The following is a 16,598-nucleotide window of genomic DNA, read 5'->3' on the forward strand; positions in this document are numbered from 1 at the left end:
TCCCGTCTCCTGCCCGCTGCGCGGAGCGCTAGCTAGCCCCAGCCGGCTGGCGCGGCAGCGCTCACACTCACTCCGAGGGCGCCTCCAAGGTTACCCGCGGGGTGGGGGCTGGGGCAGGCTTCGGCCACTGGCCTTCTCCGCTGCCTTCCTATAGTTGCAGCCCTTTCGCCGCTCCAGAGCCATGGTGATCCAAACCCCAAAGCAGAAGACGCTCCCAAGTTCGGGAAGGGAAGTCAAGCTGAGAAGCAGGCAGGCGTCCGGGTCGGGGCGGCCTTAGTGGCTCTGGGTGCCTGGACAGCTGGGTCATGCGAGGTCGCGGCAGGAGGGTGCAGTGGCTCTAGTCGCGCGCTGGATGCGGTGCAAACTGGGCCTGGGGCAGCACAAGGGGGCTGCAAGCAGCAACTAGGCGCCCGTGGCGTCTCAGGCTCGTAGAGGGACAGAGACAAGTGGGCGGCCAAACCTGCCGAGGAAACTAACTAAATAAAAGGAGACTGTTATTTAAGGCGCGGAAATTTGAAATATTTGGACAGGAAGAGAAGAGAAAAGAAACCTTAGCGAGGGAGGAAAAAAAAAAAGCAACCTAACGGTTTTGAAGCTCCCCCACCCCCACCCTGGGTTTTTCTGCAGGCGGTGAGGAAGCACTGGGCTCCAGCTTCCTTACTAGGGAACCTGGAGCCAGAGTTGGAATCTGGAGAGAGTTTCAAAGGGACCGAAAGGATGCCTTCGGAGCCCCTCGGTAGAACCTGGATTGGCTATGGGCAGAGCTCCATGTCTCAGGCGGAAAGTTTGTTTCCTGCCTCTCACTGTGTCTCTGCGTGGATCTGTTTTCTTGAAACTGCAGTGTAAAGCAAAATAGTACAGAGACCAAGACGGGGACTTTCCCCCTTTTCAGCCCTTTGGTGAAGGTTGCTTAGGGTAGTCTGGAAGGCTGCAAGTACGACCCTCTCTCGCTCTAGCTCTAGCACTGCGATCTTCCAGAGCTTCTGGACTATTACTTCTTTCTACTCCCATTAAAAGCCGAAAACACCTTTTAGGGAACTGAGATTTCGAAACCAGTCCCGGGCCATGGTTTCCACAATGTTCGTTTGATAAATACGATAAAGGAAATTTATCATATCGTCAAGTGAATTGCTTTTCCCAAAACAGAATGCCTTATTATGTATTTGTCAGTTACCCTGTGTGTATGTGTGTGCGTGTGTGCGTGTGTACATGAGCTCATCATACCTTGCGAAGTGTAAAATGTCCATCAAAAATTATTGATTCACTACTGAAATAGGATAAAAAGCATTTTGCTTAGTGGTTCAGATACCAGAGCATATGTTGAGGTTTTGTACGTTCCCCACCTCTTGTCCCAGGTGTAAGCCTGGATTTAGATAACCGAGCAAAGGCTTGAGCCGGAGTTTAGCAATGTGGATGCGAATGCAGAGAAGAAATTTTGGAGCGCATCATTGCGTTGTCTTTATGCTTTCTACCACATTGTCCCCTGAGGCTCTGGGCACCCTATTAATTAGTACTTGCAGCCTCACTCTTTGTATCTGAATAAATTCAGATCTCTCCCCCGACCTCAGTTCCCTGCAAGTTAGACCCGGTTGAACTTAGCAGTATCGTCTTTTCCATTCTATATATTTCAGTATACTGTCGAGGTTTTTTGAGAAATTGAATAATGGTTTTCATATTTCCTAGAGGGGACCACATAACTCATTTCTGAAATACTTAGTAAAGCTACTTCCTGCGAAGAACCAGAGTACTGTAGGATGTTTTAATGCCTACCAAATTTTAGGCTGATGAAAAGATAACTCTTCCCCTCCCTCTATTGTGTTCAGACCACCGGAGAACAAAACAGTAGTAGAAGTACTCCTCTTTGGCTTTATGATCATATGCCTTTATATTTAAAAACCTCTAAAGGGGAATTTTACTTTATGACACATAGTGGATACTGTGATGTTTAATGGAACCTGAATTTTAAATTCAGAATCGTTCAACTTGACAGTTACAGATTGTAAGGTTTTTAAAATTACTGTCAGTAGTAGTGTGCTTAGAAAATATTCAGCACACAAAAGCAACATATCCTGAATGTTTACTGTATTTTAAACATAGCATGTTTTTTCCTTCAAAATTAGGTCAATTTCTATTTTTTCTTAAAAAAGTTGCCATCAAAACTTTATGTAGTAAATTGTTATTAAAGGTAACAGAAATCAAAGTCTTGTTACACCTAGGGAATGTAAATTTTACTCAAAAAATGAAAAGGATTAAACTTGCACTCCTATATTCTTTCATCTTTTCATGGAAAATAAATGATTGAAAATCACTTTCCTGCAACTATTCCAGTCCTTTTAAGGGCAGCCATCAGAATCATGCCCTTCAATAAAGCTTTAAGTATTTTTTTCTTTTTGAAGCAAGGGCAGAGAGCTTATGAAGCAGAAGGAGGGGATTTTCATATAAAACACCTTTGTTCATGTGGGAGGTGATAAATAAATTATTTGAAATGTATAAATGATAACTGAATTGAAATCCTTTGGTGATAATCTTTAATATGACAGAATAAATAGCAGATGTTGGGAAATCCTCTTAGAAATTTGAGATGTCTCTATTTCCTATTTTATTTTTAGTTAATCAGCCTTCTAAAAATGATTTTATACTACTTTACCAAAAAGTTTTGTAGAAATCAAGAGCCATATGGAAGGTTGGCTTATTTATTTATTGAAAACATTTCTACATTTATTATTATGCAGATCTTAGACAGTTATGACCTTCATATGTAATTTATAATTATTCTTGCTGAATCTTTTAACCCATCAAAATTGTATTTGCATTTTATTTTAATAAACATTTTGTAATTTTACATTTTTGAGATTCAGGGAGAAAAGTCCAGTATTACATTCAGTATACTTATGGTACAATATTGGGGAATGTATTAATTACTAAAACAAATGTTTCATTTAAAAATTTTTTTTAAAAAAAATCAACTAATGGGAGGTACTTTTAAAGTGTCATTTTAAAACTGTTTTTTAGAGCTAATGTGTATTTGTTTTCAGATTGCTACTTCTGAAAAATATTTCTTCAACTATTTGCTTTAACTTTGAGAAAAAGAAAAGAGAATATTTGGAGAAATTCATACAGAAATAATGTCAACTTTGAGCTTCAAAAATGCTGTTTTTCTTCTTCTTCTTCTTTTTTTTTAAAGCAGAAATGAGTCCCAAGTAAACTCTCTGTGGAGTAGGTTGGGAGAGAAAGAAAATAATAATTGAATCATAAACAGAATACATCTAGTTTTCCAAATGGTCTAACTTTTTCCAAAACATCATGTGAACCTTTAGTACAGTTTTTAGCAAGTGGCATGTTTTGTGTGGGTTATAGAGGAGTGAAAATCACAGAAAAATGTCTGCCTGCTTGGAAAAAGTGTTTTAATTAGGCTAAAGAAGCATCAGGACAAACATTTTATAAACAAAGTCTCGAAGTTGGATATAGTGATTGGCAAAGGGGTAAGCAAAGAAAGTCAAGTAGTTGATAAAATGTGGAGAAGAAAGGCAAAGCTATTTGCAATTACACATTAGATATCAAGATTTTGCCAGTGAAAAAGATGTTTAAATATATTCATGAACCTGTAGCAAGATTTCCACTTGGGCAGTTTCAGAAGCTTTAACTAGCTGCTTAAAATATGAAAAAACTATATTTTAACAAAAGATATTAAAATAGTCAAGACAGCCAACTAATTAACTGACAAAGTAAAGGCAATGTGGGAAAGCCCTCCCATATTCATTGCAGATTTGCTGCTCCCCCGACCCCGACCCCATTTGCCTCCAGCAGGCTAACGACCTCATTCTTCCCATAGAGCCTGGCCAAGTCGAAGGCTGTGTCCCCCGAATGGTTCCGATGCCCCACATTGCTGGCCGTGTGCTTCACAAGGAACTCCACCACTGGGAGGTGGCCTTCTTTGGCAGCCAAATGCAAGGGCAGGTTCCCTTCATTATCCTCGATGTTAACATCAGCTTGAAACTCCAGCAAAGTCTGTAAAGTGTCCAAGAAACCTGCTCTGGCTGCATCATGAATGACAGCGAAACCAGTTCGGTCTTTCAAATTGGGATTAGCACCTCTAAGTAGTAGTCTCCTGGCAATCTCGGGATTTCCAAGTTTCATAACCTAGAAAAGAAGTAACAACACAGAATCCTTCAAGTGCTTATGCTACAGGAATATTTTAAAATATCTATCTGTCCTATTTATATAACTATTTTTAACGCAGTCCTTAGATTCCTAGCAACTCCTCCCGAAGGGCTCAATTGAAGGAAAGTACTAATTAGTAAAAATAGAATACTTCTGACAATTGAGCTTCTTTGATGGAATATTTTAAATGGGCCCAGAAGTGGGATAAATTGATCAATAATAGTTGTGCAACTTGTGTAAATTTTACTGACAATTCAGTTATTTCCCATGAGGAGTTGCATATTTTCTTTCATAAATTCATTGAAATAAAAGAAAATAAATTTGTGATTTAAATAAGATTTTCCTTCTCCTATTTGCTCATACATGTTCATAAAATGTGCCTACAGTATTAATTCTGGAAAATCAAATGTGAGTAAAATTTGTTTCTAAATAGCTACTGAAAACAAGTAAGGATGGTGAGTTTCTTTAAAGTCCCAAATAAGTGTCACCTAGTGTAAAACTGATCTATTAAAAATCCAGACTTAATATTTTCTTAAATGATTACTTTTCACAATTTCCCTCTAAATAGAGATTTTGATAACCTCGAATTTCCAAATATTTATTTTAAAATATTTTTCTTTGCAAGTTCTTTACTATTGACTACTATGTTCAATGTTTAGAATCCTTCAATTCAAATTACAGAATGTTACTGATTATTAAAGCATTAAATAAGCCACAGTGTTCTATAATGCTTATTATATCAATTTATGTAAAATTAAGTTCATGTTATACCTTTTATTAGATAGAGAATGATTGTTTGGCAGCTGTTCTTGAAAAGGATGAAACAGTCATCCTACAGTATTATTTACTGTTTCTCAAAGTTCTAACTAACCTCCTGATTTTCAAGAGAGCAAAAGCAAAAACCAAGATATTTGATGTGTGTTTCGGGGCACGGACAGCTTTGTCTTGTGGTTTCAGCCCATTTAACAATGAACTGGTGAGCCTATCATTTACTTTTATAGTTATTATAAGCATTTAGGAATAACTATTTGTAAATTGCCAAAATTTTACAAGTCAAAATGTGTTATTAACATGGGCTATCAACATGAAATAATTCACATCCCGAAAACTTATTTACTGTTGTTTAAATGTATTTCACTTTAATAAAAGGTGTCTGTTAGTCTCTCATAGTTAAAAAATATCTTGTAGAACAGCATGCAAGTGTAATATAATTTAGTTGTGAGAAACATTATTCATTAACATGCCAGAAAATTCAGCATTTTAACTAGTTTCATTTATATTTAGGTATATTCATAATAATCTAAATTTAAAATAAATAGGTTGCACAGAAGACAATGTTTATTAAGTTAAATAATAATCCATTGGAAAATACAAAGTTAATTTTATTTCTTTGAAATGTTTTTAAAAATCACAAATTATGTAACATAAAATATACTGAGAATTATAAATAAAATATATTTTAGAAATGTAAACTAAATAGATGGTCAAGATATTAAGTTTCCCAATTGATCAACCCTGTGAACCTTTAGTCCTTCCTTTATGGCAATAGTAAAAAAGACAATTTATTTTTCAAGAACTTCAGGGAAATATACTTTTTGGTTATTAAAAATTAATACAATTTAATTTTTGCCACAACTCTCTCTAAAGATTTGGCCACATTCAAGAACTCTAGAGTGAGAAAAACGAGAGAGACCCCATGGATCCTTGCAAAGCAAATGTATGATTAAGGCCTTCATTATTATACTGATTGAAAACCTAACCCTAGGAAGAGAAAGCTTTTGCAATTGAGTTAAATAAATATAATTGTAGAAGAAATTTGCCATCTCTCATAGAAAATAATAGTAATATTAGAAAGGTTTTGAAGAAATTTCTTTCTTATGACATAACTTCAGAGGCATACTGAAAATAAGCCTCTAGATTCCTGTTTGTGTGTGTTTCATTTCATGTTATGTACTAAGTCAAAATAAGTGTTATTATCTTGATAAGTATGTTTAATATGAACATGATTGCTGAGTTGTATTAAAAATATTTGTCCAAACTTTTTTAAGTATTAATTGTCCAATCTTCTTGTTCGTCAAAAGTCCTGTAAGATCTTATTCTGAACATGGATTCATACTTTGTGAGACTGAGATAATCTCTGGACTCTTCAGTAGGAAACTTTTCAATATATTACATTTGTGGCATTGTTATTATCACAAACCTGTTTAAAACTACTAGTTGGAAAAAATTCTTTCCCTACTTAATCTATCTGAAATAACAAGATAAATACTTTAGTATCTATGAATAATCTTCCTTAATACTGAAAGTTTTACAAGGCCAGTGCATTCAAATTTAAAATGTACAGAGTATGTGAACTTAAAACTTCTGCCACTTAAAACTTCTAATTCTTATAATAACAAAGCCTTCTAAACAAAGCCATTTAAAAGCCCTCTTCCCACTGGGTTTTCAAAAACAGCTTCCAAGTAAGAACAGTTCATAAAAATATCATAAGAAGTCTGATAAAGCAACTATTTGAGACTACTTTTCCATTTTTTTTTTTCTGTTTCTAAGCCTTTCTACTAAGTTACATGACAACGTTTGGAGGGGGAAAAATTATCAGGTACATATTTGGCAGCTGGACATGTGTCAATTGTTGCCTGTAAACCTAATTACTGAAAATTAGAGCATACCACGGCATGACCGCAGGGACAAAAACACTGCAGCTGAGCTCTGACTAGAAAATTAAACTTTTTATTTCTTTTCATTCCTTAATGGGTGGATGGTATTATATTAACTGTGAAATGTACATCCTGTCTCTGTGCCCATTCCAAATGAGGAAAGGTCGTTTGTCAAAACGTGAAGCATTTGAAGGAAAAACACCCTTGCTAGTAGTCAAAAAAATTAACATTAAGGGCAATTATTGAGGGCAAAGTACATGAAACCATTAATAGCAGTGCATTTACTTCAAATAATAATCATAATATTGTGCTTACAGAACTATCTAAAACAAAACAAAACAAACAGTCCTCGGTGCTCCTATCACTAGTTTAAAATCCCCAACCGTCACAAAAACATTCCAAAAATCAAGACCAAACCTAGAATCCTCTTGGTATGGAGGATGTTATTGGATTTGACGAGTTTGTTCAAAGTACGTCATTTTGGGGAGCTGGATCCACTTAAAGATATAAAATATGGCAACCGACTAGGTTTAAAAACAGTGAAAATTTGTACCCCTGAAAGTTTAAAAGCTGTCATGCTAGAGACCTGGTTCACGTAGACAACATTATTAACCTGTTTTCCCCACCTCTTTGGATACCAACCTGCAGTGCAGTTCTTCCAAATCCATTTTGTGCATTGACGTTTACATTATTTTGCAACAAACTAGTAAGTTGCTCTAGGTCCCCCCTGGCAGCTGCGGACGCCAACTCGTTCCCCCAAGGTTCGGCCATTCTTTAGGGTCCTGACGATCAGGAAAAGATGAATTAGTTGTTTTTCTTTCTCCCCCTTCCTTTGCTCCTAACCAGGCTGCATGATGGCATCGGAGACTGACAGAAGGACTGGGATGGTTAATCTGGAGTAGAGCTTGGTAGTAAATACTAGTAAGATCTGCCTGCCAAAAGCCCGCCCCTCGATTCACACGTGATTATTCAGCAAAACTGAGCCATTGGAGGGGGGGGCTCCTTTCCTCGCTTTTTAGCTTAACCTCTATGAAGATTCAACCCCCTGGTGATTCAACAGAGAGACACACAGACATTCCTGGTTAACTGCTCTGGACGTGAGGTGTAGGCAGAAATGTCACGCACTTACACTTACAGATCTCTGAGGAATATGTGTGGAGACTTAAGGGACTAGGTCAGGGTAGAAAATACCGCGGAAGAAAAGGCATTTGGGAGGAAGAAAAGACATTAACCCACCCTTGTTCACGGTGGTGACTTGAGCCAGAACTTCACGGGCAGGTCCTCGGAGGGGCTCGGTTTCCATCCGTCTTACGGAATGGGGTAGTCGGGAGTCCTCCGTTGCTGGGAGAGCGCCGCGGTGGCTGGATGCTGACGTGCTCCGCGAGTTAAAGATGATCGCCAAAGGCAGACAGGAGTAGCAGTTCCGTGGCCCTCCAGTTACAGGTCGAAATAATTTCCAATGTTTTCGGCTTCTCAAGAGGAGCCTTTAGTCCGGTGGGGGCCGAGCTGCGGGCTACCGCCGCTCTAGAAGGCTCTGGAGCCCGCCCGCCGGGCTGCCGCAGCTCCTCTGAGCCTCAGAGGCCGTGGGAGCCGGGCTGGGCGCGGAACTCCCAAGGCTGCCGAGCTTGCAGCCGGACCCGGCAAGCCCGTCATGCCGGCCTCACCGGGTCCCGGGACACCCGGCAGCCTGAGCAAGGAGGATAGCGATGCGGGAAGCGTCTATCGGGTTCGGGTCGCTGGAGCAGCTCGCCGCAGCATCTCAGCTGCAAAGAGGAGCTCACTGGTAACTTCCCGCCTGACCTAACGACTGAGTTAGGTCTGGCTTTCTGCTGTAGACACTCATTGAGCTGCCGCCGTCGCCTTCTTTTCGTGTCTTTCCCGGTTTTCTGTGTGCCTCCGGAGATGGGGAGGGTCCTGGGAAGAGGAGGCCAAGCCCTGAGTATGGGGAGTCGCCACAATTCCAGGGCGCAGCCAGTTCAGCCGCCCTCTTGACTAGAGCTCAGCAGTTTCGGCGTCCTGTGCCACTTCGCCAATCTTTCGCGGTCCCCCAGCCTGTGCCCCGAGCCTGTGCAGCCGACAGGGCAGCGGCTGCCAGCCAGCTGTGCCCTAGAGCCGAAATGAGCAGCACAGCTTCCTCCCAAGCTACAGCACTGCCAGTGACAGTCTCCTTTGTAGTTGGTCCCCAAAATCGCAGGTCCCTGCTCGCTTCACCACTACAGGCACTTGCGCGTCGTCCCCCTTTCTGACCTTTTCCTTCCCTCCCTCCCTTGCTTCTTTTTTCGCTGAAACAATTGCTGCTTCTGTTGCCTCTGCAGAGATGGTGCCGGTTTCTTCTCCCTTTTTTCCGACCTCATCAGCTTTTTTTGAAAAGAAAAAAATTGAGCGCTTTTTGAGTTGAAAAACCCGCCCCCATTTTAACGGCAGAGTTTTAAGGAGGCCCGGCGGAGTTGCTGCGCCGCGGGAGCGGGAAGGCAGGGCACCGCCCTCGCCCCGCCCTCCGCCCTGGTGGCGCTAGAGCTCGCAGTTTAGCACGCTCCGCCCTCGAGGCCCCGCGCCCTTCCTCCCGCCTTCTTGCTGTCTGCCTGCTGGGTCTGTAGAGCTGGCTCCCTCCTGTCGGCCCTGCGGCCCGGCCCCACTAGAGCGGGGATCGGCACAGCAGAGCTGGGCCTGCCCTCCTCCGGCTGGCTGGAGGGCGGGATGGAGTCCGGGACGCGAAACCCGGGTTGCCCTGTTAGGGCGGGGGCGAGGGGACTGTTAATTGAGTCGATTGTGGAGAGCTGAAAGGCCTTGGAGGCTCGGCAGCACAGGCTCCTGGCAGGCGGAAAGGGAGCAGGCGCTCAGCGAGGCGGGTCGGCCAGTCTCCGCGCGCCGCAGCCAGGCTCGCAAAGTTCGAACAACCCGGCCTGCGGCTGCCTCCTCCTTTGGGTGCGCGCGCTGCGTAAATTCGGCCTCCTTCGCTCAGCTCCGGGCCTCGGCCTCGCACCTGCCAGATCATCGCTGAGGGCCGCCGAGGTGGCGGTTGAGTTGGAGGAGAGACCCAGACTGACAGCACAGTGCCCAGAAAAAGCAAAAGTCTTTTTTACACACCGAGGTTTTACGAAAACTGAAAACATATTATAAGTAGAAAAGCATAAAGAACTCTGGAGTCTTAATGTTGCAGGGACTAAAAAATGTGAAATATTCCTCCTATTCCTGGAGGAAAAGGAGAAAAGCAATTATTTTAAACTATTGAAAGTATGCTTTGGAAAGAGTTTTCTAACCGCTTTTTCTTTGTTGTGGAAGTTTTCTTACTACTTAGATGGGGTTTGGTTTTCTGGGCTGGAGTGGGGGAGGAAGGTCTAAATGTAAAGGAATCGTCTCTACCTGTTTATTTCAATCATCAGGTCCCAATTCTCTATACCTTTAACTTTCTCTTTTAGCTATGAAACGTTAATTAACTACTGCTTTCTTTATTTTTATGCTCTTAAAAATATCGAACACGTTTGCATCATGCACCCGGTGGTCAAAATGAAGTCAAGCAAAAAATGACAAAAGGTCTAATTAGAACCAGCCTCTGGTACCATATGTACTTAAGCAACATCTGTACCCAAGTCCTTGAAATAAACTGGGAGTGTTAAAACACACCAGATACATCTGGATAATTATCTAGCAACAGATTGGCTGTTAGGTGGAGGGACAACTGAAGCTGTGAAGAATCTGGCAATGTTTTAACTGAATTGTTCAGGAAAAAAAAAAATAACCAGAGCTCTTTATTTGAGGTAACTAAAGATGAATTGTGAATCAGGTGGGAACTGCAACACAAGAAACTGATGCCTCTTTTTTCTTACATATATTTAGACAGTCCAGTTGGACATTTAGGGTTCTATATATGCAAGTAATAAATAATTTTCTTTGGATTATTTTGGGAACTGTTTTTTTTTTTTTGTATAGATGGGAAGTATAGCACTATTGGCTAAGAGCTAACTGATATTAATACAATTTATAAAAGTTGCTTTCTAGCATTCATTATGACTTCTTGCTTACAGATAATATTGTAATGAGGAAGAATCAATTGTACTTATTATGTAAAGAATGGGTTAAACATGTATTATAATTTTCATATTGTAAAATACTTTTGCTGATTAACTGAGTAAATAAAATTTAGGGTAATACATGATGCACATGAAACTGGATTAAGATTTTTACAGATCCTCCTAAGCACTGAAAATATTTTGATGTCCCACCATTCCTATCTCATATGTAAATAAATATTTTTTAAACCCCCAAAATAAAAAAGTACAACAAAGTTCTGTTTTTCTCCATAATGACTAGTTCAGTTGCTTATGCTGAATTATTAAATTCTTTAGGGAAGTTTGTGCATGTGGGACTTTTTTATCGTTTGTTTTTGTGGGGTTTGCTGGACCCCTAAATTGTATGTTTACTCTGCCTAATGTGTATACCAGAACTGGCAGCACAGAGGTTAGTCTAGTTTAGACAGCATAAGTGAGCATTATAAGTTCAATGAAAATACAACATATTTTGAGTGCTAGTTCACAGAAGTAGATGCAAGAATATTTTTGCCTTCAATAAGCTTATATTCTAACATGGAGCACACAGTATTCTATTACATTGAGAGTAGTGTTTTCTCTTTTAACATAGTAATGATATGTCCCTCAAATACTAAAATACAGACTTTCTATTTGGATATTAAGTATTAACAATCATGGGAACTTTTTTCTTTAGTAGTTTAGAATCATTTTAAAGGAATTATAGAATATGATTTAGTCAAATTATTTTGTACATTTCCCTCATTGACTCAAATATACATGGTTTCCAAATGATTAGCTTTTGGCACTATGTATGAGATAATTAAAATTTCTTCTTTTCTTTTCTTTTTTTTTTTTTTTTGGTGTTGGGGGTGGCACTGGGGATTTAACCCAGGGGCACTTTACCACTGAGCTACATTCCTTTTTGTTATTTTTTTATTTTGAGAAAGGATCTCACTAGTTGCTTAGGGCCTGGCTAAATTGCTGAGGCTGACCTTGAATTTGTGATTCTCAGGTCTCAGCTTCCCAAGCCCTGGGATTACAACCTGCAACATCACTTCCAGCTACAATTTCTTAACCTGGTCTCAAAATCTTTCTCTTTTTCATATTTATAGATAAACAGAGGTGGAAAGCAGACCAGCAGTGGCAGGGAGCCTTATTATGACTTTTACTTGTGGCTTTGACATTTTATTTCTGAGATTCAGTAGGCTTTTTCATCTGGGTACTTACACCACTTAAGAAAGTCCTTTTGTAAAGTAAGGGAAAAAAAAGCACAGTAAGCAACTCAAAAGCTTAAGTATAATAGCAACAATTAGTATTTGCATATTATTCTGTGATGAAGAAATATGATACATATGTTATTTAATTTTGACAACTCTGTGAGATATATATAATTATTCCCATTTTTCAGGTGAGGGAATTAAGAATGCTAGATTGTGACTTAAAGTCTGCAGGTAGTGGACGTAGTGTTTGAACTCTTAGGCCCTAAATCTTATGTCTTACAGATTTCCTTTACTTATGAGTCTAGAATTAACACTGGATTCTTAAAAAACATGCAATCACTAGATGAAATACATGTTTATTTACTCAAGTATGGGTCTAAGACTATAGTAGCATTAGTCTTGTGAATTACACTATAAGTAAGAAATATTGTTTAAAAAACTTGGTTATCTTAAAGGATCAAAATTAATACCACCAATAGTAAGTCATTTTGGTAACAAGTGGCCTTGTTATGAGGCGAAGAGAAGGATACATCACTTCTGTAGTATTTTTCCTCAAAAATCCATAAACAGTTCTGAGGAAGCATTAGGCAAACTCAAATTGAGGGACATTCTATGAAGTTTCTGAATGTTTGAAAGCTTGACTGAGAAACTGTCATAGATTGGAAGAACTATAAAGATACAATGATTAAATGTACTGTGGTATTCTAGAGTAGGCCTTGGAATAGGTAAAAGATATGAGTATAAAAATCCAAATAGATTCTCTGGAATTAATAGAATTCTAGAAATATTAATTTCTTAATTTTGATACATGTACCATGTTATATAAGATGGTAACATTAGGGGAAGATGGAAAAACATGCAGTAATATTCTGTATTATTTTGGAACTTTTCTATTAATCCAAAGTGATTTAAAACAAAAATTTAGTAAAGCAACTAAAAATAAGACTTATTGTTTATATTTGGAAGAAAGATGAAGTAAAAATTCCTTTTAAAACAGTAATAATAAGATCAAAGAACATGGAAATTCTAGAAAAAGATGTGTTTGAGCTCCACATAATATTACAGTAGACCAACTATGAGATTGGTAAATAAAAATAGGTAGATTAAAATTATTTTTCATTGTTCATGTTTATGAACAAAGAAGTTCTCCTCAAGGAAGGAATTTTGAAGAAATAGAAAATAAATTGTTTTTTCTTCCTCTTAATTCAACGTTTGTTTTTCTTTCCTTTCCTCTGTAGTGGATAGTTACTTTTGATGCTGGTTTCCAACCATTGGTAATAGGGAAGAACTTGTCTTTTCAGGAACTGTTTAAACTTAGCATTGACGGTGATAGATACTGTAGGGAGGGGTTAGGGCAAGTGGAGAGAATATTGGTTTTAACCTATTCTTGAATCCTAGGTTTGTCATTTCGTAGCATGAATTTGGGCAAATTCTTAAACTCTCAGAGCAGCTTTTTATTCTGTTAAGTGTTTTTTTGTGAGGATTAAATTAAATAAGAAATAAGGTGTGTAATGTACCTGTACATACTAGACACAATAAAAATAATAAATTCAAAATTATTGACTATCTACCCAAGACTCTGTTACATATGAAATATGGTAAATATACAAACCCATAAACTGGGCGTGGTGGTACATAACTTAATCCCAGCTACTCAGGAGGCTGCAGCAGGAGGATTGCAAGTTCAAGGACAGCCTCAGCAATGTAATGAGGCCCTGTCTCAAAATAAAATATAAAAAGGCTGAGGATGTAGCTTAGTAACAGAGTACCCCGATGTTCAATTCCTAGTACCAGAAAAGAAAAAATAAAGCAAAACACATGGAATGAAATGGCTTATTATTTCAAGAAACTTTCAACATTTTGGAAGAGAGAAAACATACATAAATGAAACAATTAAGGAAAAAATGCAGAATTCACTAGAGCACTAAACTGTGTTGTAAAGATACTAAAAACCATGATAGGGATCCTTGTTGGCTTAAGTTTTATTAAAGGAGTGGACCCTCAGAAAAGCATTTAGGAATTGGCGTATAGGATAACAACAACTAATATGTTAGGAAAGTTTTAAGGTTTATGAGGAGTTTTCATAAGCATTTAAAATCACTCTATATAAGTTCCTTAGTCCCTTATAAAACGTAGTCTATAAGTTTTCTTTAGAGACAAACAGATTCAGAGGGGTTTTGTGAAGGAGCAGAGTTAGATCTCAAACCCAGGAAATCTATGAAATATGTTAGCTTTATAAAAAGATTTAATATTTTCTATACATTTTCATAAAATTATTTTCTCATTTACCACCTGAAACAGTCCTCTTAAAAGCTGAAGTCAGAGAGCCTTAAGAAACTTATCCAACTTCCTACAGTTAATTATTTGGGAAATCAGTACTAAAAGACTGCCTGAATGTATAGGATATTCTTCCATCTTTCTACATTATATTGTTTTAATTTTCAGATGGAAAGAAGGGAGGAATAAAGAGAGTAGCACAATATTTGGATAGGTTCTGAGGTATGGTCACATAATATACAGAGGAATCCCCACAATATTTTAGGGCTGTATTCATCTGGACCATATAAATAGAAACAATTATTCACCTTCCTACCTAGGGTGACTTATGCCAGTGGGGCAACTGAATAGCCTTACTTATATTGTTGGCACTGTTTCACTTCATGATTTTTATATATGTATATATATATATATATTTTATATATACATCTTAAATTTTTTTAGTTGTTGATGTATATTTATTTATTTATTTATTTATTTATTTATTTATTTATATGGCAGTGCTGAGAATCGAACCCAGTGCCTCACACATGCTAAGCAAGAGCTCTACCACTGAGCTACAACTTCAGCCCTCATAATTTATATTTGTACTGAATTTTAGAATTTCTTTTCAGGGAATAAAATATATAAATGTACTGGGGATCCAATGCAGAAACCCACTCATGGTAGGCAAGCACTTTTACCACTGAGCTACACCCCCAGTAAATCTAGATCTTAAAACAACTTAGCATACTTCTTTGTATTCAAAAAACTGAACATTTAATTCGGATTTCTGATTTTTCAAGGATACATTTCCAATTTAATAAGCTTAGGTCTTGATTTCATATGGTAATTTCATTAGTTTCTATTTTAGATGTACTACATAAAATCAGCAATCTCACTTCACATTTTATGGTGTTTACATACTTTACAAAGTATACAAATGGCCTATTACAGTCCAGAAGCTAATATTTTCCCAAGTCAAAGTTGAACATACGCCACTGTCACCCTTCCTCTAGTCTGGATGGCAATTATAAACTGCCGCTGTTCATTGTACATTTTTTTTTTTTTTGGCTAGTTTAGGTACAAAGGCTGTAAATTTCTGACCAAAGCTTGAAACTTTCAGTAATTGATGAGTAATCTAGTTTCTTTATTTGTAAGAATATTTTAATAAGACCTGAATACATTCAAAACTGGAAATAATAGATGTGATCACAACATAAGACAATTTTATTTCTTTTTTTAAAAAAATATTTATTTTTTAGTTGTAGTCAGACACAATACCTTTCTTTTTATTTACTTATTTTTATGTGGCGCTGAGGATCGAACCCAGGGCCTTGCACGTGCTAGGCCAGCGCTCTACCGCCGAGCCACAACCCCAGCCCACGATTTTATTTTGTATAACTACTAATTTAAAAATGCTCAGCCTCTTTTTGAGGTCGAGATTCTGAAGACTCTCTCAGCTTCCAGGCCTCCCCTACGTATATGTTAGAAGGAGTTTGGGTACTTCTGTGGTACTGAGAGTCTGAGGATGCAGACCAAGAGGTTTGAGAATATATGTGACAGTGTTAGCGGGTTTTCACTGTAAGGTTGACGATTAGGGACTGCATATGAAGCTGTATTTTGGTGAAACTTAAAATGTACATTTGTGAAATGCTAGTTAGACGGGTTGTGAGAATGTGTTGAGTTGTTGAGAAGCTGTAGGTGTGTGACTAACCACGTGAGGCGAAGACTCTGATCCCCGCCACAGCCAGCTGGAGGCAGTACCCCCAGGCCTTAGCTTAAGCCCAAACCGGAATAACCCGTTGCGAGACTTCCAGCTCCCGCAGTTGCTGGTTGGCGTCTGCGCTGCGCGGGTAGGCATCTCCTCCCGGTAGTCGCGCTCCCAGCGCTTGACAGGAGGGCAGTCACGTGATAGCCGCAAAGCGGTGCTTTGCGACCTCGATGACAGGCAAAATGTGCGACAGCTCTGGCGCTGGCCAACCAGGGGCGGAGGCGGCGGCCAGGGAGGAAGCGGAGGAGGCGGAGGCGGCCGTGGCTTTCGCCCGCCTGCTTTTTCTCTTCGTTTCCCCGCCCCCGCCGGTCTTGTCGTGGCTGAAGGGTGCCGGCTGCGCGCTGTCGCAACCTGCCCTCATCCTGGCCGGCCGACAGTAAGACCTGATCCGCAATCAATCCAACCTCCCTGTTGGGGCGGCTGCGGTGCGGGCTCCGTGGGGCCCTGGCAGGCTGCTGGGGCGCCTGAAGGTTACCGAGTGCATGAGCACCTAGCGCCTCCC

The 16,598-nt window shown here is 39.3% G+C and overlaps 1 protein-coding gene and 1 long non-coding RNA gene across 2 annotated transcripts in view; both read right to left on the reverse strand.

The window, feature by feature from the left end:
- LOC125620390 overlaps window positions 1–1,215 on the reverse strand; it is a 2,356-nt gene extending 1,141 nt beyond the window's left edge. The window contains exon 1 of the long non-coding RNA XR_007352018.1: window positions 72–1,215. This is a non-coding gene — a long non-coding RNA (uncharacterized LOC125620390). The remainder of the gene's footprint in view (window positions 1–71) is intronic.
- A 1,464-nt stretch (window positions 1,216–2,679) lies between these two features.
- Cdkn2c (cyclin dependent kinase inhibitor 2C) lies at window positions 2,680–9,288 on the reverse strand. Its single transcript, XM_015485018.2, has 3 exons — window positions 8,055–9,288; window positions 7,461–7,600; window positions 2,680–4,140 (listed from the first exon to the last, which is right to left on the reverse strand). Exons 2-3 carry the CDS (start codon window positions 7,587–7,589, stop codon window positions 3,757–3,759), a joined length of 513 nt encoding a protein of 170 aa, XP_015340504.1. The 5' UTR covers window positions 7,590–7,600; window positions 8,055–9,288; the 3' UTR covers window positions 2,680–3,756.
- Window positions 9,289–16,598: the final 7,310 nt, after the last annotated feature.

This window comes from Marmota marmota, unplaced genomic scaffold, assembly GCF_001458135.2.
Source record: "Marmota marmota marmota unplaced genomic scaffold, marMar, whole genome shotgun sequence".
NCBI classification, from domain to species: Eukaryota; Metazoa; Chordata; class Mammalia; order Rodentia; family Sciuridae; genus Marmota; species Marmota marmota.

Excerpts from the sequence above, each read along its gene's own strand:
- Cdkn2c (XM_015485018.2), bottom strand. The coding sequence starts at position 7,589 with ATGGCCGAACCTTGGGGGAACGAGTTGGCGTCCGCAGCTGCCAGGGGG. Across the intron at positions 4,141-7,460 it reads TTGGAAGAACTGCACTGCAG|GTTATGAAACTTGGAAATCC; the intron begins GTTGGTATCCAA and ends CTTCTTTTCTAG.